The 23,838-nt window shown below is 33.0% G+C and overlaps 1 protein-coding gene across 3 annotated transcripts in view; it reads left to right on the top strand.

Annotated features, from left to right (window-relative positions):
* BicC (protein bicaudal C) overlaps positions 1-23,524 on the top strand; it is a 36,878-nt gene extending 13,354 nt beyond the window's left edge. For all 3 annotated transcript variants that reach the window (XM_075294193.1, XM_075294194.1, XM_075294192.1), the window contains exons 2-13: positions 3,144-3,518; positions 3,597-3,646; positions 3,707-3,776; positions 3,835-3,914; positions 3,978-4,304; positions 4,372-4,497; positions 4,627-4,737; positions 16,189-16,296; positions 16,355-16,517; positions 16,581-17,566; positions 17,621-17,972; positions 22,403-23,524. In XM_075294193.1, coding sequence (XP_075150308.1) covers positions 3,275-3,518; positions 3,597-3,646; positions 3,707-3,776; positions 3,835-3,914; positions 3,978-4,304; positions 4,372-4,497; positions 4,627-4,737; positions 16,189-16,296; positions 16,355-16,517; positions 16,581-17,566; positions 17,621-17,972; positions 22,403-22,644 — 2,859 coding nt within the window. In that variant the 5' untranslated portion in view covers positions 3,144-3,274 and the 3' untranslated portion in view covers positions 22,645-23,524. The remainder of the gene's footprint in view (positions 1-3,143; positions 3,519-3,596; positions 3,647-3,706; positions 3,777-3,834; positions 3,915-3,977; positions 4,305-4,371; positions 4,498-4,626; positions 4,738-16,188; positions 16,297-16,354; positions 16,518-16,580; positions 17,567-17,620; positions 17,973-22,402) is intronic.
* Positions 23,525-23,838: the final 314 nt, after the last annotated feature.

Genomic DNA, 23,838 nt, shown 5'->3' with positions numbered 1-23,838 from the left:
GCGGGCATGCAAACCATTGCATCACGGTGGCTCTGATAATTGGTTGATAGTTTTGCTGCAAGTAGAGGATGCTGATGAGGAATGTGGTAATTCCGAAACGTGCGTCCATCCAACCATTTTGCAGTCTAAAGGGCTTTACCCAAATAAATTTGACGAACATTCTCTTCCTCTGTAGGTTAAGCTACACTTGTAGTTTAGTCAATGCATGGTTTTAAGCTGAAATCAAAAAAAAAAAAAAAAAAACAAAAACCATGATTAAAGACCAAAACCAACAATAACAAAACAAATATTAAAAAATTAAAAAAAAAATTCAATGCATGACTAATATCAAACAAGTATAAACGGCCGTAAGTTCGGCCAGGCCGAACCTTATGTACCTTCCACCATGGATTGCGTAGAAACTTTTACGAAAGACCGTTATACACAATCGAATTACTTGGGTTGTGGTATCTTAAATCGTTTTCTAAATTGTGAGTTAGTCCACACGTGGTATATATTTGACAAAAAGGTATGTAAGTCTACAAATAATTACGAATCAATATGGACTTTTGCACGGTACTTAGGGAGCCAGAATTTAAATATGGGGGTCGCTTATATGGGGGCTATATATAATTATGGACGGATATGAACCAATTCATTCATGGTTGTTGGATACCATATACTAACATCACGTACCAAATTTCAACCGAATCCAATGAATTTTGCTCCTCCAAGGGGCTCCGCAGTTCAAATCTGGGGATCGGTTTATATGGGGGCTATACATAATTATGGACCGATTTCGACCAATTTTTGCATGGGTGTTTGACACCATATATTAACATCACGTACCAAATATCTACTGAATCAGATGAATTTTGGTCTTCCAAGAGACTCCAGAGGTCAAATCTGGCGATCGGTTTATATGGAGCTATATATAATTATGCACCGATGTGGACCAATTTTTGCATGGTCATTAGAGACCATATACTAACACCATGTACCAAATTTCAGTCGGATAGGATGAAATTTGCTGCTCTTAGAGGCTCCGCAAGCCAAATCTGGGGATCGGTTTATATGGGGGCTATATATAATTATGGACCGATATGGACCAATTTTTGTATGGTTGTTAAAGACCATATACTAACACAATGTACCAAATTTCAGCCGGATCGGATGAAATTTGCTTCTCTTAGAGGCTCCGAAAGCCAAATCGGGGGATCGGTTTATATGGGGGCTACATATTATTATGGACCGATTTCGACCAATTTTTGCATGGGTGTTTGAGGCCATATATTAACACCACGTACCAAATTTCAGCCGGATCGGATGAAATTTGCTTCTCTTAGAGGCTCCGTAAGCCAAATCGGGGGATCGGTTTATATGGGGGCTATATATAATTATTAACCGATGTGGACCAATTTTTGCATAGTTGTTAGAGACCATATACTAATACCACGTACCAAATTTCAGCCGGAGCGGATGAAATTTGCTTCTCTTAGAGGCTCCACAAGCCAAATCGGGGGATCGGTTTATATGGGGGCTATATATAATTATGGACCGATGTGGACCAATTTTTGCATGGTTGTTAAAGATGATATTCTGACACCATGTACCAAATTTCAGCTGGATCGGATGAAATTAGCTTCTCTTAGAGTCATTAGCGTAGCTAGACAATTTTCCTAGGGGGGGCTATAGCCCCCCTAGCTAAAAATTTATATTTCATTTAGTTATATTTCAATTAATGTTTTATTTCATAAAAATTAATTTAAAAAAATTAGACATCAAAATAACTCGATAATTAATTTATAATAAAGCAAGTAAAAGTAGTTCCACACATTTCCCAGCAAAAAAAATTTGGAAGTTCTTCCAAAGACACAACTTTAAAAGCACTTCCAGAAGATGTACTCCCAATAATGTTCTTTATTTTAACTACTCAGGAAGTTCTTTAAATTCAATTTTTTATAACTGGGTTTTTTCATACTTTTAATGGGAAATTTTAACTTTTTTGTTTCAAATACCTTAAAAACGAAGTAAGAATTCATAATATGGTACAAATAATTTGAATTTTGTCAAAAAAAAATCTAAATCCAATCTGAAAAACTTGTGAATTTTTAAAAATATTTGAGGTCAAACGTTTCCGACAAGCATTAGAATCCATTAAAAATTATAAAAATTATTTATTTGACAAAATGTAACAGCATTTTTTAATTTACATTCTAAACATTGAGTTCGGATCACACCTAAAGAAGTGATGCAAATTCAGTGCAACGGCTGTTGAAATGGAGGACTTCCGTCCTATGACAAGCCCATGTTAAATTCATCCCTTCTTCGCCAATTGTGCACCACTTCCGGATCCAAAAAGTTCATTTTCATTACTTTTTTGGCGACGCTTTTTTGGCTGGGCTTGTTTATTTTTTATAAAAATGGAAAATCGTAAATAGGTTTTCAAATTCTGGGAGGGGCTAACATTTTTCTGGGGGGGGTCTAAGCCCCCTCCCCAGAGGCCTTCCTACGCTTATGCTTAGAGTCCCCGCCAGCCCAATTTGGGGTCCGTTTATATGGAGGCTATACGAAAAAGTACCATCCGACCTACATCAATAATAACTACTTGTGCCAAGTTTCAAGTCGATAGCTTGTTTCGTTCGGAAGTTAGCGTGATTTCAACAGACGGACGGACGGACGGACATGCTCAGAATTTCACCACGACCCAGAATATATATACTTTATGGAGTCTTAGAGCAATATTTCGATTTGTTAAAAACCAAATTTACAGACTCAATATAACTGAAATATTAAAGAAATTAAATAAATTTCGTCTATACTTTAAGGAAAAGTTTCCTTAGCTCAAAGGCATATGACTTTAACGGAAGGACAAAGAGATTATGATCTTTCTTTTAATTAAAATTATTTCATTATTTCCAAAAAATGTCTTTATATGGTATAAATTGCTTGTCCTAAAATTTAGGTACCATAATCCTTCATTAGATCAATACTTTTTCAGTATACTATGAAAAAATGGTTCATATAGCCCATAACTATATTAAGCCCTCAATACAAAACGATCCTATGGATCGGAAGAAATTACAAAACAAAAATAGCAACAAAACTAAAATAGCAAAAAACCTAACGAGTAAGTAAATTCTATGTTGTTTTTTTATTTTCAGCACTAAACTTGAAATCGCATTTTCCCACGTACGAAATCAAATCTAACAACACTTCACAACACGACATCACCTATCTGCCACTTTTTATATTGCAACGACTTATTAAAAGATAATAAATTCGCTACGACACCATGATTGCCTGTATTAACAAACTTCTATATCCCACTGCGGCATCGGTTGCAGCAGCTTCTGCTGCAGCAACATTGGCCTCATCGAGCGGTGCTCCAAGTGAAACTCAAAGTGAAATATCATCAGTGGATAGTGATTGGAGTGACATAAGAGCGATAGCATTAAAACTGGGTGTTACGAATCCTGACGATTTGCATACGGAACGCTTCAAAGTAGATCGACAGAAATTAGAGCAGATGATAAAAAGTAAGAATTCCAAAACAAAAAATTAAAACTGTTTTACTATTGCAATAAAATCTTTATTTGATAACATTATTTATTAAGATGACAGTTCCATAGAGGGTATGAATGGAGCTGAATATTTCTTTGAGAGCGTAAGTATTTCGTTTTATGATTTAGGTGATATCGTTAATGTTGACCATCTATGAGAATAGGTTATGAAAACCACAGAGACTTATATAAGCTGGCCTTGTAGACTTAAGATAGGAGCTAAAAGCAAAAAGGGTAAGGTTTACAATTAAATTTAAATAAAAGAGAGATTTTAGTACAACTTTATTTCAAGATCCTCATGTACGTATTGTGGGTAAAGCCGAAGAAGTTGCTAAAGCAAAAGAGCGTATTTTAGCAAGTTTAGACTCGAGGGTAAGATGAGGTAGTCTTCTTTTTATCATGCATTAATTAACCTTTTCCAAAACTTCCTTCAAGGGCACCCGTGTTATAATGAAAATGGATGTCTCCTATACCGACCATTCCTATATTATAGGACGTGGTGGTAACAATATAAAACGCATCATGGAAGAAACTTCCACTCACATACATTTTCCCGATTCGAATCGTTCGAATCCGACGGAAAAATCAAATCAAGTATCACTATGCGGATCACTGGAGGGCGTAGAAAAAGCTAGATCCCTGGTTCGACTTTCTACACCATTATTGATTTCTTTTGAATTGCCTGTAATGGCACCAGGACGTCCACAACCCGACAGGGAAACCCCATATGTAACGATGGTCGAGCAGAAATATAATGTGCAGGTATTTTATATTGCTATAATTGGTGATAAATTTTGCCGTTGAATTTATTTATATATCTTCTATTCAGGTCATTTTCTCGTCTCGCCCGAAATTGCACTCATCCCTGGTTTTGGTAAAGGGCTCCGAAAAAGAATCTGGCAATGTTCAGGAAGCCACACAAACTCTAATCAATTTTTCTTGTGAAAATATTGCAGTTAGTATTGATATTTGTTTCATTTAAATATAGCTAGGAAATCATTAAAGGCTAATTCCAAATAAATCTATATATCTAAAAATAATTTCACATAAATATTTCCCAATGTATTCTAATGATTTTTTACAGAGCCAAATTTTAGTTAATATGCAACTGGAAATATCACCACAACATCACGAAATTGTTAAAGGAAAAAACAATACCAATCTTTTGAGTATTATGGAGCGCACAAACACCAAGGTAAGGCTTTTATACACTCACAGTCAAATATTATATTTTTATACCCTTCACCACTACTGTGTGGTAATTAAATTCCGATTCGATTTAGCGATGCCCGTCTGTCTATCTGTATATGTAATTTTGTGTGCAAAGTACAGCTCGCAGTTTAAGTCCGACCGTCCTCAAATTGAGCCAAAGTAAAACTCTGTGTCAAAGTTATACTTTGGCTCAAAGACAAATCGGTTCAGATTTAGATATAGCTTCCATATATATCTATCACCGATCTGGTCATAATTGACGTATTTATCGACGTGTTTGCTAAAAATTCCTGCCAAATGTTTTGGGCTCTAATGAAATATGCTAAATATCAGCTAAATCGACTCCGATTTAGATATAGCTCCGGAGCCACCGTGATGCAATGGTTAGCATGCCCGCCTTGCATACACAAGGTAGTGGGTTCGATTCCTGCTTCGACCGAACACCAAAAAGTTTTTCAGCGGTGGATTATCCCAACTCAGTAATGCTGGTGACATTTCTGATGGTTTCAAAGCTTCTCTAAGTGGTTTCACTGCAATGTGGAACGCCGTTCGGACTCGGCTATAAAAAGGAGGTCACTTGTCATTGAACTTAACATGGAATCGGGCAGCACTCAGTGACAAGAGAGAAGTTCACCAATGTGGTATCACAATGGACTGAATAGTCTAAGTGAGCCTGATACATCGGGCTGCCACCTAACCTAACCTAGATATAGCTCCCATATATATCTTTCGATCGATTTGCACTTATATGGCATCAAAAGCCAGGGGTTTGCCCTGATTTGCTTCAAATTTTGCACAAGGAGTACATTTAATAATATCGTTAGGTGTGCCAAATGTGGTTAATATAGGTTCAGATTTAGATATAGCTCCCATATATATCTTTCGTCCGATTTGCACTTATATGTCCACGGAGGCCAAAGTTATTTTCCAATTTACGTGAAATTTTGCAGATATAGCAGAATTATTATTCTAACTATGCATGTCAAATTTGGTCCAAATCGTTTTAGATTTAGATATAGCTCCCATATATGTGTACGCCTGAGTTGGGGAAATATGGTGGAATGTTTCATATGTTAGACCCATTTTCAATGGGATTTTCCTCCAATTGACTCGATAGTTTCCACAGAGAATATATTTAATGTGCTATTTAAGTGTGTCAAGTTTGATCTAATTTGGTTAAAGTTTAGATAAAGCCATATATTTGTTCTTCCGGTTTATACAAATAGGGCCAAAGTACCTCCATTTTACACAAAAATCTATGATGATTTCCCCATATCGTACTCATATCCTACACACTGTAATGCCAAACTTTCCACAGAACGGTCGAGTTTTAAATAAAGCTCCGAATTGTGGAAATATCGCCAAATAATATCTCACAACCCATAATTGACCACATATATTGGCGAGATCTAACCAATATCCTTGCAAAATCGCCACTGCTAAATACCAACAATTTTAAATATTACACAAATTATGCTATCTATCGAATACATATGTATCGCCCGATAAATCATAAGAATATATACTTGAAGGAGTTGAGATGGTAACACAAATTTTGGTCTACATAGTGGTGAAGGGTATAATATAGTCGCCCGTCTTTAGACTTTACTTACTTGTTTAATTGATGGTCTAGTGAACAATAATTCGTAAAATTTTTAAATGTGATCCAGAATATGTTAAGAAGCAAAAATAGCTTTTTGTACAGGGTGGAATTTTATTTTTTAAATTTTTTGCCCAATCGCAAAACATTTTCGAAATTAATTTAGATTTGCTCGAATTATCTACTTTTGGCACGAATTATGGCCTTCAAAGTGCCGAAAAAGCCATCACACGCTGCACTAAAGTAGTTCTGCGGTATTTTGGCCCATTTTCGGCGAAACGCTGAAAATGGGCCAAAATTTTTGCCAATCTTACTCTATTAAATGCCCCAGTTGTGAAAGTCGAACAGATTGAGATCCGAAGATTTTGATGACTATTGTACGGTAGAAATGAGGTATCCCTTTCTAAGTCATTCTTAGCTGACGCATGTTGAGTGCGATGGTGTTGGAATGTCCTTGCCGTCGAAATGTTTGTCCAGGGTTTCAATAGGACGTTTTACCGATGGTATTCGGCAAATTTTCACTCTGAGACCAAAATTACTGTGATTTACTTAAAATTTTGCACAGGTGGTAGAATTAACATTCTTTCTATGCATACCGAATTTGCTTGAAATCGGTTCGGATTTAGATATAGCTCCCATATATATTTTACGCTCAACATGCACTTATTTGGCTTCAGATGCCACGATTTTTCTCGGATTTGCTTCAAATTTTGCACAAGGAGTATATTTGATAGTATGGTCAAGTGTGCCAAAGTTTAAATCGGTTCAGATTTAAGTATATCCTCCATAAACACGTACATTTACATAAATGCACTATTTCACTCGCTTTGCACTTAGACAACTGTCTAAATATAATATATCATTGGAAAGGTACTTGAGAGAACTTTTTTTCTTATGTAATCGAGAAAAACAAAATTACGAAAATTGAAAGTTTTTGTAATTTGCATATATGTCAGCTGTTTGCCGCTAGAATATTGAATTCTTTCCCATTAAGTTAGTGGACATATGTTATTTGGCTTTCTAGAAAATAGGAATTTTTTACAACAATTTTTTTCGTTTTCAAAAATTGCCGATTTTGGGATGAGAAGAACTCTTATACTACTTGACCAAAATGGCCGGTAAAAGCTTAAAACGTATCTCTATTGGGTGTTCTAAACAAGCAAACAAATTTGGGAGACATAGAATAAAAATGTTACGACAGAATGAATGTAAGTGCCTTTTCCGAACAAATTGGTCAGAATTCGGTATTTTTATTTATTTAACTCATTTTACAACCAAACCAAAATAGCCATATACAGTTACAAAGATACTACACATACAGAAAATACATTAAAATTACTTAAAAAATAATAATAATAATTAGACCTACAATCACGGACTGCAAAAAATGTACTCATAGTTAAACCTTAATACTAGATGCATATCTTAGATTAAACAAAGCTAAAAACTAAAATATGTTGACTACATTACAAAAGCAATTTGATACGAAAAAACCATATAATCAAACTGCCGACAGATATAATCGATATAAATATTTTTAGGAATTGATTACTACTCTCAAATGCCTACTAACGCAAGTTTATTTAGCTTTAATGTGGGTATTAAGTTCGAGTTTAAGGTGGGTACTATGTTCGGTTTTCGAGTTGAAAACCACTTTATTTTCGCGATTACTTTTCCTTATATAATCAAAATTATAAATGAAAATAAACGTATTCCTGTAAAGTCTCGCCAAAATCTATAGGAAAAAGAATCTGCGCGTCAAGTGAGTTAATTTATCTGCTTCATATTGAAGTGTTTTAATAAAGTTACCGCGAAAATTTCAACGCGAAATTAGAACATAGTACCTACCTTTAGCCGCAAAAATCTTAATTTTTTCACAATTACTTTTCTTTAAAAATCCATTTCAAGGAATACAAACCTGTGAAAATTTGGGATATTCACCATCAAGTTATAATAAGATTTGCAACAAATATGCATATTTTTATGCCTTGTTTTACGGAATTAGTTTTCACTTTAGCGGCTAAACTCAAACTTAGTAGTCACCTTAAGGTTTTAAATATTTACGACTATAAATTTAATACGTAAAATAATATGTTTTTAAACAATTTTTAATCCTTGAACGTTTTTACTAATTTATTCATATTTATACATATTTATATTATTTTTTATTTTACTTAATTGATCGAATTAACTTTTTAATTTATCCAATTATAAAATTAATTGATAATAATAATTTTTGTGATTGAGTTTTGTTTCCCCATCAAGTTATAATAAAATTTGCAACAAATACGCATATTTTTATGCCTTGTTTTACTGATTTAGTTTTCACTTTAGCGGCTAAACTCGAACTTAGTACACGCAGAGAAGAAACATAATTGTCACAATCATATTCGAATAGCAAACTAATATGATAGGAGCCATTTTTGCGGCGACCATGTAACATTTTCACCTGCAACCATGTTGGGTCAGTGAACATGGTTCTAAGAAAAATAAAATTGTCCTCATCTAAAATGTTATTATATTGATAAAAAGAATTTTAAAAGACAATGGTCACGATCTAAAATGTTATGGTATTCGTCAAAAATGTTTTTCTTTCAGTTAAAAGAACATGGTCAAAACCTAAAATGTTTTGATCTTTATGAAAAAAAAAAATTTCTTGGTCGAAAAAAGGACGCCACTTGAGAAAAGAAAACAAAATTAACTTTATTTATTTGTTTTTATTTATTTATAAATTAATTCATTGTTTATTTGTATTTAAAATGTCGTGCAAGCAAACTTCACATAATTTTACACACTCTATTTTGGTTTAATTTTAATAATAAGTAATCATTCCATATTTACGTCGTGCCCATCAAATGTACAAACGCAGGCATCATGTAACTGCAAATAAAAATAAATTATACCATAAGCAAAATGCATAACAAAAATCAGGTAATTTTTATACCCTAAACCACATAGTGCACTGAAAAAAATATTGTCGTGAGGTCAAAGATTTCATGTTTTTAAAATACGTATACAAATTTTGCTTAGAAAGTTATTTTCCTTGTCCAAAAGTCGATAAACTTTTCAATGAAGTCGTATTGTCCTTATAATTAAGTGATTTGACTTAAAAATGGGTATCTTAACATGAAAGAAAAAATTTATAGGCTAAGGTCAACTTGACTTTAATAATTCAGAAAAATTCTTTAAATTTAATGAAATGGTCTTCAAATTTGTCGTCTTTTGGCATCTTGACTACAAAGCAAAAAATCGTTCAAATTTAGGACATGTTTTTCTAAACTTTATTTTAAAGAAGTTTTTTACTTCAAACATAGCATAATTTCTACTGGTAGTCGAGTCCTAATTTGGAAAATAAAGTTGCCGTTAACTCGTTTTTAAAGGACTTTGATAGCATATGAAGAAAAAAAGCTGAGAAAGTGAAAAATTAAATTTTGCTTCCTGGAAGCAAGTACACAAAACCTAAATTTAAAAGAGAATTGTGTCTTAAAAGTATCCTTACTTGTATTCTCCGCTTCTTTGGCTCGGAATCAATACCAAATTTTTTAAAGTAAAGACAAAATCTTTGGAACCGAGTATGCTTTTTTTTCAGTGTGGTTTGGGTATAATAAGTTTGATCGGCCAAAAAATGTGCCTACCAGAAATATTGATTTTAGACCCCATAAAATATATACCGATCTAGCGCTTGGTGTCGGTCCGTCCGTCTGTCCATGTATTTGTTGTTCACAGGATTCCGGTCGCAATTATTAACCGATTTTGATGAAATTTGGTGCAGGCAGTTTTTTGGGCACAAGGATGAACGCTATTGAATTTGGAAGAAATCGGATCAAATTTAGATATAGCTCCCATATATATGTATCGCCCGATTTCGACAAATGGGGTCACGGTGCGCGTTTTTGCGAACGCATCGTCAGCAAATTTGGCAAAAGGTAATCTTTTCCATCGCCCTTCAAGTCTGCAAAATTTCATCCAAATCGGTTCAGATTTAGATATAGCTTCCCATATATATGTATAGCCCGATTTTCCCAAATTTGGCCATAGAACCCTTATTTATTAACCGATCTTACTAAAAGTTTGCTAGATTCAGTCCTCTATAGTACTAACTATATGTGCAAAATTTCATCAAAATCGGTTCAGATGTAGATATAGCTCCCATATATGTATCACCCGATTTTGAAAAATTCGCCCCTAATAACCTTATGTTTGACCATACAGGCCTCATTTCTTAACTGATCTTACTCAAATCTTGAACAAGGTAACCTTTTGTGGTATTAATCAAACCCGCAAAATATTATGCAATTTGGTTCAGATTTAGATATAGCTTCCATATATATGCATCGCTCTATTTTCCCAAATTTGGCCATAATACTCTTATTTATTAACCAAATTACTCAAATTTCAACTTTTGATGTACTAGCCGATCGTATTTATACGTACTTGTAGCTTTTACATAAGAATATTGCTCGATTTTTACAAATTTTGATTTATTACACACACTAATTTAACGATTTTCTCTTTTTTAATAATGGGCTCAATATTAGTGGCATACTAACTCCGTAGGTGCAATATCAACACAGCCAGTGTTGCTAGAAGTAGGGGAAATTCCCTATATGTAGGGTTTTTCTAATATTTAGCGTCTTGTAGGGACGTAGGGCCACAATGTAGGGAACTTTGTTTTGTCCTTGTAGAGCTATAGTCAGATTGACACAAAGCACCCATAGACATGTATCCCTTAATTTTCTTAAATATGTAACTGCGATTTATCTCCCAGACCTATATGTTACCCCATAAATGCTTATGATTACTAATTCTGTAATGGTGGTTTAGGGTATGATATAGTCGGCCCCGCCCGACTTTCTACTTTACTTACTTGTTATTACAAACAAGTAAGGAAAGTCTAAAGTCGGGCGGGGCCGACTATATTATACCCTGCACCACTTTGTAGATCTAAATTTTCGATACCATATCACATCTGTCAAATGTGTTGGGTGCTATATATAGAGGTTTGTCCCAAATACATCGATTTGGACAGAATTTGATAGACTTTTACAAAATCTATAAACTCAAAATTTAAGTGATAGACTTTTACAAAATCTATAGACTCAAAATCTAAGATGGACTAGGGTGGAACACAATGTTAGTAAAAAACTAGGGTGGAACACAATGTTAGTAAAAAACAAGTAAGGAAAGTCTAAAGTCGGGCGGGGCCGACTATATTATACACCGCACCACTTTGTAGATCTTAATTTTCGATACCATATCACATCCGTCAAATGTGTTGGGGGCTATATATAAAGGTTTGTACCAAATACATACATTTAAATATCACTCGATCTGGAAAGAATTTGATATACTTCTACAAAATCTATAGACTCAAAATTTAAGTCGGCTAATGCACTAGGGTGGAACACAATATTAGTGAAAAAATATGTGAAACATTTAAATCTGAAGCAATTTTACGGAAACTTCGCTAAAGTTTATTTATGATTTATCGCTCGATATATATGTATTAGAAGTTTAGGAAAATTAGAGTCATTTTTACAACTTTTGGACTAAGCAGTGGCGATTTTGCAAGGAAAATGTTGGTATTTTGACCATTTTTGTCGAAATCAGAAAAACATATATATAAGAGCTATATCTAAATCTGAACCGATTTCAACCAAATTTGGCACGCATAGCTACAATGCTAATTCTACGCCCTGTGCAAAATTTCAACTAAATCGGAGCAAAAAATTGGCTTCTGTGGTCATATGAGTGTAAATCGGGCGAAAGCTATATATGGGAGATATATCCAAATCTGAGACGATTTCAACCAAATTTGGCGCACATAGTTACAATGCTAATTCTACTCCCTGTGCAAAATTTCAACTAAATCGGAGTTAAAAATTTGCCTCTGTGGTCATATGAGTGTAAATCGGGCGAAAGCTATATATGGGAGATATATCCAAATCTGAACCGATTTCAACCAAATTTGGCACGCATAGCTACAATGCTAATTCTACTTACTGTGTAAAATTTCAACTAAATCGGAGTTAAAAATTGGCCTCTACGGTCATATGAGTGTAAATCGGGCGAAAGCTATACATGGGAGCTATATCTAAATCTGAACCGATTTCACCCAATTTGGCACGCATAGCTACAATGCTAATTCTACTCCCTGTGTAAAATTTCAACTAAATCGGAGTTAAAAATTGGCCTCTACGGTCATATGAGTGTAAATCGGGCGAAAGCTATATATGGGAGATATATCTAAATCTGAACCGATTTCAACCAAATTTGGCACGCATAGCTACAATGCTAATTCTACTCCCTGTGCAAAATTTCAACTAAATCGGAGCAAAAAATTGGCCTTTGTGGTCATTTGAGTGTAAATCGGGCGAAACCTATATATGGGAGCTATATCTAAATCTGAACTGATTTCAACCAAATTTGACACGCATAGCTATAATGCTAATTCTACTCCCTGTGCAAAATTTCAACTAAATCGTAGCAAAAAATTGGCCTCTGTGGTCATTTGAGTGTAAATCGGGCGAAAGCTATATATGGGAGCTATATCTAAATCTGAACTGATTTCAACCAAATTTGACACGCATAGCTATAATGCTAATTCTACTCCCTGTGCAAAATTTCAACTAAATCGTAGCAAAAAATTGGCCTCTGTGGGCAAATGAGTGTAAATCGGGCGAAAGCTATATATGGGAGCTATATCTAAATCTGAACCGATTTGGCTGATATTTTGCAAGTTTTTCGAGACTCATAAAATATTCGAATGTACGGAATTTGAGGAAGATCGGTTTATATACACGACAATATATGACAGCTATATCTAAATCTGAACCGATTTTTTCCAAAATCAATAGGGATCGTCTTTGAGCCGAAACAGGACCCTATACCAAATTTTAGGACAATCGGACTAAAACTGCGAGCTGTACTTTGCACACAAAAATACACCAACAGACAGACGGACAGACAGACAGACGGACATCGCTAAATCGACTCAGAATTTAATTCTAAGACGATCGGTATACTAAACGATGGGTCTCAGACTTTTCCTTTTTGGCGTTACATACAAATAAATGCACAAACTTATTATACCCTGTACCACAGTAGTGGTGAAGGGTATAAATATGGGAAACATTTAAATCTGAAGCAATTTTAAGGAAACTTCACAAAAGTTTATTTATGATTTATCGCTCGATATATATGTATTAGAAGTTTAAGAAAATTAGAATAATTTTTTCAACTTTTCGACTAAGCAGTGGCGATTTTACAAGGAAAATGTTGGCATTTTTACCATTTTTGTCGAAATCAGAAAAACATATATATGGGAGCTATATCTAAATCCGAACCGATTTCAACCTAATTTGGCACGCATAGCAACAATGCTAATTCTACTCCCTGTGCAAAATTGCAACTAAATCGGAGCAAAAAATTAGCCTCTGTGGTCATATGAGTGTAAATCGGGCGAAAGCTATATATGGGAGCTATATCTAAATCTAAACCGATTTCAACCAAATTTGGCACGCATAGCTACAATGCTTATTCTACTCCCTGTGCAAAATTTCAATTAAATCGGAGTAAAAGATTGGCCTCTGTGGTCATATGAGTGTAAATCGGGCGAAAGCTATATATGTAAGCTATATCTAAATCTGAACCGATTTCCACCAAATTTGACACGCATAGCTATAATGCTAATTCTACTCCCTGTGCAAAATTTCAACTAAATCGGAGCAAAAAATTGGCCTCTGTGGACAAAGGAGTGTAAATCGGGCGAAAGCTATATATGGGAGCTACATCTAAATCTGAACCGATTTGGATGATATTTTGCAAGTTTTTCGAGACTCATAAAATATTCGGATGTACGGAATTTGAGGAAGATCGGTTGATATACACGCCAATTATGACCAGATCGGTGAAAAATGTATATGGCAGCTATATCTAAATCTGAACCGATTTTTTCCAAAATCAATAGGGATCGTCTTTGAGTCGAAATAGGACCCTATACCAAATTTTAGGACAATCGGACTAAAACTGCGAGCTGTACTTTGCACACAAAAATACATCAACAGACAGACAGACGGACAGACAGACAGACGGACAGACAGACAGACGGACATCGCTAAATCGACTCAGAATTTAATTCTAAGACGATCGGTATACTAAACGATGGGTCTCAGACTTTTCCTTCTTGGCGTTACATACAAATGCACAAACTTATTATACCCTGTACCACAGTAGTGGTGAAGGGTATAAAAATGTTCTATGAATCAACACAACAACAATAGAGGAACAGTCCCTTTAACATAAAAAGATATTTTACCATCTTATTGTAACATAGAATCCAGTAAAACGTAAACTTGCAAGAGAGTAAAAATTGTTTTTTTTTTTCTCTCTCTCTGTTAAAATTAGTAGAAATGTACACGCAGAGAAGGAATATGATCACCCCAATCATGTTCCAAGAGCACAATGTTACTTTTTCACGGAAAACATGTAGCATGTTTGTCGTAACCATGTTCTTTTCTCGGAAATTATGTATCTTATTTCGGAAAGCATGTTATGTTTGACAAGAAACGAATATTTTTGCGACAAAAATGCTACATGGTCGCTGTGAAAAAGTAACATGGTGCTCTTGAAACATGTTTGAGGTGATCATATTCCTTCTCTGGGTGTACATCCACTACCAATTTACCATCAGCCAATTTAAGTTTTTAAAAGAATTAAAATTGCTGTTTGGTCGAAACGGGGGTTGAATCTATGATGTATGAAGGAGGGCCATTGTGCAACGGTGGATTCAACGTAATGCTTAGAACTAAGTTCGTTTTTCCGAAAAACGAATATCTTCATCTATCTCTGTTAATACATGGACGAAAAAGACTGTTTTTTCATAGGTTTGGGTGTAAAAATTGTAAGTTTGGAACTCAAATTTTTTAACACAATATTTTTAAGTGCAAGCATATAATGTTCATAAACTAGCATAACATGTTTGGGACATATATGTTAATATGTTAGAACATATTATGTTTGGGACATAAAATGTTTGTAAATATAATCTGCTTAGATGCAAACATATATTAATTTAGAAATAGCCTATAACATATATGTGTTTAGAAAGAGAGACCTAGGGAGTATGCTGCAAGTAACCAATTGACGCCTTAAAAATATATCCACACAAAGGAAATTTCATTAAAATTTTTTTCTACCAGTGTATGCCCTCAGGTGAACCATACTATGTTTGAATAATACAAACAATATTTTGTTTGGACCAATTCTGAAAATATATATGCTTGAAGTAAAATGTGTTTGGGGTATATGTTACAGACGCGATTTTTTTGAGGGTGTAGGGTCTCAAACCCAGGGATGTTAACTTATTTATGCGAAATAATATGCCTGCCTATTTTTGCGTGCTAAAAATCCAGGGTTGTATAGATGTGTCTGAAAATACTCAAAACAAAGATTTCGCATTTATTCCGCGCTAACGACTTTTATATACAGTTTTTCGTGCGAAAACGTGATCTTAGTATAAAGCTTAAAGCGCACGGCTATGAATTCCCATTTATAAAAATTGCTTCTAATTGGAGCACTTCCCCTTTGTGCGACTTTAATCGCATACAGTCGCACGTTTTGCATATTTTAAAAACGTCTCACAAAAAGTCGTATGACGTCAGAAAGGTTGCAAAATGCGACTAAAGTCGCACAACGGTAACATGGTTAGAGGTCTCTAACGTGGACAACCCAATAACCGATTTTTCGACTTTTTAATTATTGGCTTTAGAGTAAAAATCGATTTTTAATTATTTTTATCAACCTTTTGAATACTAAAATTTTATTTTTTTTAAGATAATCTTTCCCGATTTATCTGATATGAATGTTAAACCACTGAAAAAATCTCAAGTGACAATAACAGGGACCATAGAAGGTGTATACAAGGCACGACAACAATTACTTGTAAGTATACACATAAAATCAAGTTCGTTTTGGGTTGATATATTTTGATCTCCTGCAGGGTAATCTACCAATTGCCTTAATATTTGACTTTCCCGATAATCAAAACGATGCCTCTGAGATAATGAGCCTAAGTCCCAAATATGGCGTTTACATAACACTGCGCCAGAAACAAAGACAAAGTACTTTGGCCATTGTTGTTAAAGGAGTCGAAAAGTTTATAGGTAAGAAAAACAAAAAGAACTTTCCAATTTCGAAGTTTATTTTTATTGTGCACGCTTTCTTAGATAAAATCTACGAAGCACGTCAAGAGATTTTACGTTTGACAACACCCCTAATCAAGCCGGATATACCGGAACGATATTTTATGCCACAAGACAAAGATTTCAATTTGGTCTATCGTACCACATTGACAGCTTTGTTAGCCGGCTACAATGATAGTCCAAAGACACCAAATATTATGCCGCCATCTACAGGACACTTACCCCTGTCACCGTTTGCCAACAATAATAATTTGTTGCTAAACAATAACAACAACAACAATCACATTAACAACAATAACAATAATAACAACAGCAACGCAAATCTGAACCAAATGAATAGACAACAATTCGGAGGTCTTTATCCTACAACTCCAACGGGCATTTGCTCACCGACACAAAAATACTTGCAGATCCATAATAATTCGTATGCCCGGCAACAACAACAACCGCAGCCGCCTCCTCCGCACCAACAGCAACAACAACAACCACAGCCACCACCGCATATGCAACATGCACATCACAACAATAATTATTTGCAGGCTATGCAACAACATAATCAACCGCAGACGCAACATCACCATCATCATCATCACCAACAACAACAGCAACAGTTGCCACAACAATCACAAATGCAGCCACCGATCCATATGCCCCACCAACATAATATCCCACAATCTCATAATATTTCTCCACGCAATAGTTGCAGCAATAACACCAGTGGTTATCAAAGCTTTAGCAGCAGTACCACATCTTTGGAACAGGCATATCCACCATTTGGTAATGTTTTGGGTTCGGTTCCGAATAGCGGTTCCAATGGTCCGTCTTTACTAGGTACCAATCGTCCATCGCCTTTCTCGCCCGATTCCAATTATAGCAGTGAGGCAGGTTGCAGCCGCCTGGGTAGGCGATCTAGTGATGGTGTCCTCTTAGGCTTGGGTGCTTCGGGACCCATTGGACCTATGATTCCTGGAAGCGCTGAAAGCTATCGTAATCTGCACTATGACTTAAAGGTAGTAGAGTAAATTATTTCCTATAAATTTGTGAAGAACGTTTTTGTTTTCCAGCACAATCGCACATTTGATTTTGACATTAAGCGCGCCATGGGTTTCAAGGCCATGGAAAGACCCCCGGTACCAGGCGAATTGCGCACTCCCACACCCAACTGGATTGGCATGGGTTTAAGTCGCACATCACCTGTTCCGATGGAGACGGTAGACGATCTATCACCCTGGCATCGAGGACCAACTGGTTCTTCATCCGGTTTAGGTGGAGGGGCTGGTAATCTCGTTTCACCTTATGGTTTGGGTGCAACAACGGGTATTGTTGACTCCACGCCAACAAATCGTCGTCTACAGTTGTCTCAGCATAAGGATATACATTCTTTGTTAACCGCTCTTGGTTTGGAACATTATATCAGTAAGTAAACAAATATCATAACATACTGCTGTGGTTGAATGTATTCTTTTAAATTTTACCAAAAATTTACCAAATTTAATACGTATTATTTAGAAAGTTTTTATCGCATTTTTGTCAACATTTTATTTTCGCTGAAATTTCTGTCAAAATTGTATTTCTATAGAAAAATTTCCCACAATTTTGTCAAAATTTTATTTCAATAGAAAATTTCCTCAAAATTTTATTTCAATAGAAAAATTATTTCTATATAAAATTTTCTCAACATTTTATTTCTATCGAAATTTTTTCAAAATTTTATTTCTATTGAAAATTTTCTAAAAATTTTATTTCTATAGAAAATTTTTTCAAAATTTTATTTCTAAAAAAATTTTCTCAAAATTTTATTTCTATAGAAAACTCTAATAATCTTTGTTGGAAAGGAATATTCGCAATATTTTATTTCTATAGAAAATGTTGCCAAAATTTTATTTCTATACACTCAATAAAAGTGAACACTCTGTTTCACTAAAGCCAATTTAACATTATTTTAGCTCATGGAATTAATATGTTTGGAAAACGTTTCCTTTACTTTAATATACTTTTGCGTAGTTAAACGAACGAAAAAACGGGAAAAAATTATACACAAATTAAGCATAAATATTTACTAAATTCGTATTTCTCACAAAATAGTTTATTATATATTTAAAGTTGTAAATTTTGCTTCAAATGCGTCCATCATGAACTTTGTATGTCACTAAAGACATTCTTGCAATTTTTAACTCCAATTTTTTTTCTTTAAACTACAAAATTTTCTTCAACAAGTAAAAAAAACTTAATTATGTCTAATAAATTTTCTTGAATTTGTCGAAAAATATTTACTTATTTTTGTGATATCGGCGTGATGCCTGCCGATATTCAACATTTTCTAAATTAACCAAAAGTTTTCTTCCTGATGGGTTCACTGTTTTTTCAGTGTAAAAAATGCTATATTTTTTTTTTCTATAGAAAATTGTTTTCTATAGAAATAAAATTTGGAGAAATTTTGAGAAAAGTTTCCATAGAAATAAAAATTTGAGAAAAATTCTTTAAAAAAAATTTAACGAAATTTTCTATAGAAATTTTTTTTTTTTAAATTTTATTTCTATATAAAATTTTCTCAAAATTGTTCTTCTATAGAAAATTTTCTCAAAATTTTATTTCTTTAGAAAACAATTTTCTATAGAAAAAAAATTATAACATTTTTTACACTGAAAAAACAATGAACCCACTAGGAAGAAAACTTTTGGTTAATTGAGAAAATGTTGAATATTTTTAGAAAATTTGAACTAACAGTATTATAAAGGTAGGCATCACGCCGATATCAAAAAAATTTTATTTCTATAGAAAATTTTCTAAAAATTTTATTTATTATTATTACTCTTGAACCTTCCGAAAAAAGTTTCATGATAGTAGACTTTAAGTAGACTAAATAAGTCTTTGTACAAACATCTCCCCTTTCTTTTGCCAAAGTCAAATCATCGATTTGAGTGCAGTTGGCAGGGTTTATTTTGAGAGCGTTTTCCCTTTCTTTATTTGTTTTGTTTCTTATTGTTTCTTCTTCAATCATATTTGTTGTTTTGATTTCAGCTTAAAACCATTGCATTGACTAAACTACAAGAGTGGCTTAATCAACAGAGGAAAAGAATTTCCCATAGAAAATTTTGTCATTTTTTGTCATAGAAAATTTTGTAAAAATTTTATTTCTATATATATTTATTCTATATATTTTGTAAAAATTGTACTTCTATAAAAAATTTTCACAAAATTTTATTTTTATAGAAACTTTTCCCAAAATTTTATTTCTATAGAATATGTTCTCAACATTTTATTTCTATAGAAAATTTTGTCAAAATTTCTATATCAAATACATATTCTCAAAATTTTATTTCTATAGAAAATTTTCTTAAAATTTTATATCTATAGAAAATTTTCTCAAAAGTTTATTTCAATAGAAAATTTTCTCATAATTTTATTTCAATTGAAAAATTTCTCAAAATAGTATTTCCTTAGAAAATTTTGTCAAAATTTTATTTCTATAAAAAAATTTCTTAAAAGTTGACTTCTATACAAAATTTTGTATCTATAGAAAAATTTTTCAAAATTTTATATCTACAGAAAAATTTCTCAAAATTTGATTTTTACGCGCAAAAAACAGTTTACTTGGATTCAAAGATTTTGAATCTCATTTATAAAATTTTCATTCTCTTTTCGCGTTTTATTAATAAAGGTACTCACGTACAAACAAATGCCAGTTTAGAAATCCAAATTATAACGGATACTTCGAAGTAAAAAATATTTTCTTAATTATAAAATAAACCAAAGATGCTAAATCCTCAAAATAAGTCTTAGCCTATATTTGAAGCGTTTTTATCTTAAATGTAAAGATTCAATATTTCAGTTAATTTAAGAACGATTTTTTTAAATCAAAAATGAGTTTCTTTACTTTAAGGAAAATTTGCCTTAGTTTTAAAACATGCAACTTTAACGAAGGGACGCAAATTTTCAAAATGTGTGTTCTAAATTTAATGAAAAAATTTTTGAAGCAAAAATTGCAAACTTTCTTTTAATTAAAATTTCATATTTTTAAAGAAATTTGTCCTTAATAGTGTGTAAATTGCGCATCCTAAAATTGAGGTTGCGTAATCTTTAATATCACGTAATTTTTCAGTGTATAGAAAACTCAAAATGTTTTTTTCCTAGAAAATTTGTCATAAGCGTGAGTCTTTAGAAGTTTATGAGAATAAACATTTTCCCTAGTGAACAAGAAATTTCAATCACTCGCAGAACTCTTCACTGAAAAAAATATTGTCCTGAAGTCAAAAATTTCATGTCTTTGAAATACAAATGCAAATTTTGCTTGGCATAGAAGACGCTTTTCTCTAATATAAAGTTTTTTTCCTTGTCCAAAAGTCGATAAGCTTTTCAATGAAGTCGTATTGTCCTTATAATTAAGTGATTGGACTTAGAAATGGGTATCATAACATGAAAGAAAAAATGTTTGGGCTAAGGTCAACTTGACTTAATTAATTTAGAAAAATTCTTTAAATTTAATGAAAGTGTCTTTAACTTTGTTGTCTTTTTGCATCTTGACTACAAAGCAAAAAATCGTTCAAATATAGGACACGTTTTTCAGCACTTTATTTTAAAGACGTTTTTTAACTTGAAACATATCATAATTTCTACTGGAAGTCGAGTCTTAATTTTGAAAATAAAGTTGTCGTTAACTCGTTTTTAAAGAACTTTGATAGGATATGAACAAAAAAAAAATCTGAAGAAGCGAAAAATTAAAATTTGCTTCCTAGAAACAAGTACACAAAAAAAAGAGAATTGTGTACTAAAAACATCCTTACTTGTAATCTCCGCTTCTTTGGCTCGGAATCAATACCAAATTTTTTAAAGAAAAGACAAAATCTTTGGAACCGGGCATGCTTTTTTTTTCAGTGTAGTTTGAACACGGTTTGAACGTAGTAAAACGAAAAATCATTATTTTTCTAATAGATGTCACTACTTATCTAAACCTCATGATCGTTTCCTCTTAGTGGCGTTACACCCTCAAAAAAAATCGCTTCTCTAACATATGTTCCAAACATATTTTGCAGGAAGCACATATATTATTGGATACCGCCGAAACATTAATATGTTTGTTTTATGTGAGCATATTATATGTTTGGAAGCATTTTGAGTCCAAAAATAGTATATGCTTGGAAGAATTCCCCAAAGAAGATTGTGTTCATTCCCTCACTTATTTTTAACTTCCACGACATTTTTGAGTTCTTCGCATCTTTTTCTGTAATACAAATATGCTGTTTTTTTCAAATGTCTATTTTCTTGGTTCCGAATGTCTATTCTCTTTATTCCGAATACTCAATCTACTATTCAAATTAAATAATATTTAGACTTAAGCATACCAAATTTTTGGCCATATTATAAAACATTTTTCCGAAACAACATACAAGCGGTTTCACAGAAATTGCTCTCATTTCATTCTCTCGCTGTGTTATGTTGATATCTTTTTATTCAACCCTCCCGGTTTCCATCTCTATTTCTTTCTCTATACTAACTCTCTCTCTCTCTCTCTGTCGCTCTCTGAATAAAGTATCACAACATATATATGTTTACTCGAAATTTGTAAATTTATATATGTTTACATTCACGCATATTATTTTTATGAAACATTCATGCCCCAAACATAATATATTCTAACATATTAACATATGTGTCCCAAACATTTTGTGTTAGTTTAGGAACATTGCATGTTAGCACTTAAATATATTGTGTTTAAAAATTGTGCCCGAAACACATTTTGTTTATATCGGAACATATGAAAAACATATTTTTCTAACAGTGTACACATCTCCTCGCATGACCCATATTTCCTATATGCATTAATAATTTTTTTATTTTTATTCCAGAAATTTTCGTTTTAAACGAAATTGACTTGGAAATGTTTATGACCCTAACCGAGGAAAACTTAATGGAGTTGGGAATAACTGCTTTTGGTGCTCGTAAGAAGATGCTATTAGCTGTACATACGCTGCAGGCAAATGAAGCTGCAACATCAACCATGCCTCAAACATCATCTAACGCATCATCACCACGATTTTCGGGATCTGCAGCACCTGGAGCTGAACGAAGGCCCTCGAATCAGTGGTAGATTGTATGAAATGATCTCTCAATTGTATTTAATTTTTTTTTCTTCTTATTAAATTCAAATCTCAAGACAAAATTGGAGCAGCTTAAAAACCAACTGGAATTTGGATAATAATTCAAATTTGAGAAAATTAAATTAAAGATTTGAATCTATACATATATATGGCACTTATATTACTTTTCATTTATTATATACATTTTGCATGCTTTTCTAGTAGATTTTTTAGTATATATTTTGAATTATTGAAAATATTAGGAAATAACGTTCCTCCCCCTCAAGTAACAAAACAAAGACTCCGGAAACTGAAATTGTAAAAGTATACTACAAAACACGACCTTCATGTCCATAAATCTCTACGTACGGCGGAACTTCTTTTTTTAATGGAAACCCACTGTTATCGTATGAAATTTAATTAATAAATTTTATAAACTTTAACTAAAACAAAAATGAACGAAATCATACATCCAATGAACTATCTTAAGACCTTTTATGACTTATACTCGTATTTGTACACAAATTTCTTCAGATTGTTAACAGATTGCGTTTCTTTGTATTATTCCGTTGTAGAGACAATTGAGTATTGATTGATCACAAAAGAAGTCTTTGACATCGCATATGTTATTTATTTAATTTATTTATACTCTTATCATTTGTATTTATTCTTTTTATTATTATTTATTTTAATTTTATATAAAAATATTTATTGTTTAATACCATTCTAGTAATGTATTATTGAAACCATTTTGAACTCTATTCTTATATGAAATTTGAAAACGAACATTTGATGATTATTATTAAGTTGTACTCACATGTATTGTTCTTGAAACATTTACCCTGAAATTCTCAACAAAAAAGAAAATAAATTGAACATTTTGAAACTGTATTTGCAAATACTTGTTTGACATCACATTCCCCCATGTTTCGATATTCGGAATCCCAAATCCCAAGAATTTGTATAACTAAAAACTTGAAAAACTCTCGGATTTAAATCCAATTTTAATTGGATCTTCTCATATTATTGCCAAGTGCATATATTTTAGGATTATGAAAATAACAGCAAAAAAGCGTCGCCAAAAAAGTAGTGAAAATGTTCTTTTTGGATCCGGAAGTGGTGCCAAATTGACGCAGAAGCTATGAATTTAGCATGGGCTTGTCATAGGACGGATGTCCACCATTTCAAAAGCCGTCGCACTGAAT

Source organism: Haematobia irritans, chromosome 2 (genome assembly GCF_050003625.1).
Source record: "Haematobia irritans isolate KBUSLIRL chromosome 2, ASM5000362v1, whole genome shotgun sequence".
Classification (NCBI taxonomy): domain Eukaryota; kingdom Metazoa; phylum Arthropoda; class Insecta; order Diptera; family Muscidae; genus Haematobia; species Haematobia irritans.
This window is presented reverse-complemented; position numbering and strand designations above follow the sequence as displayed.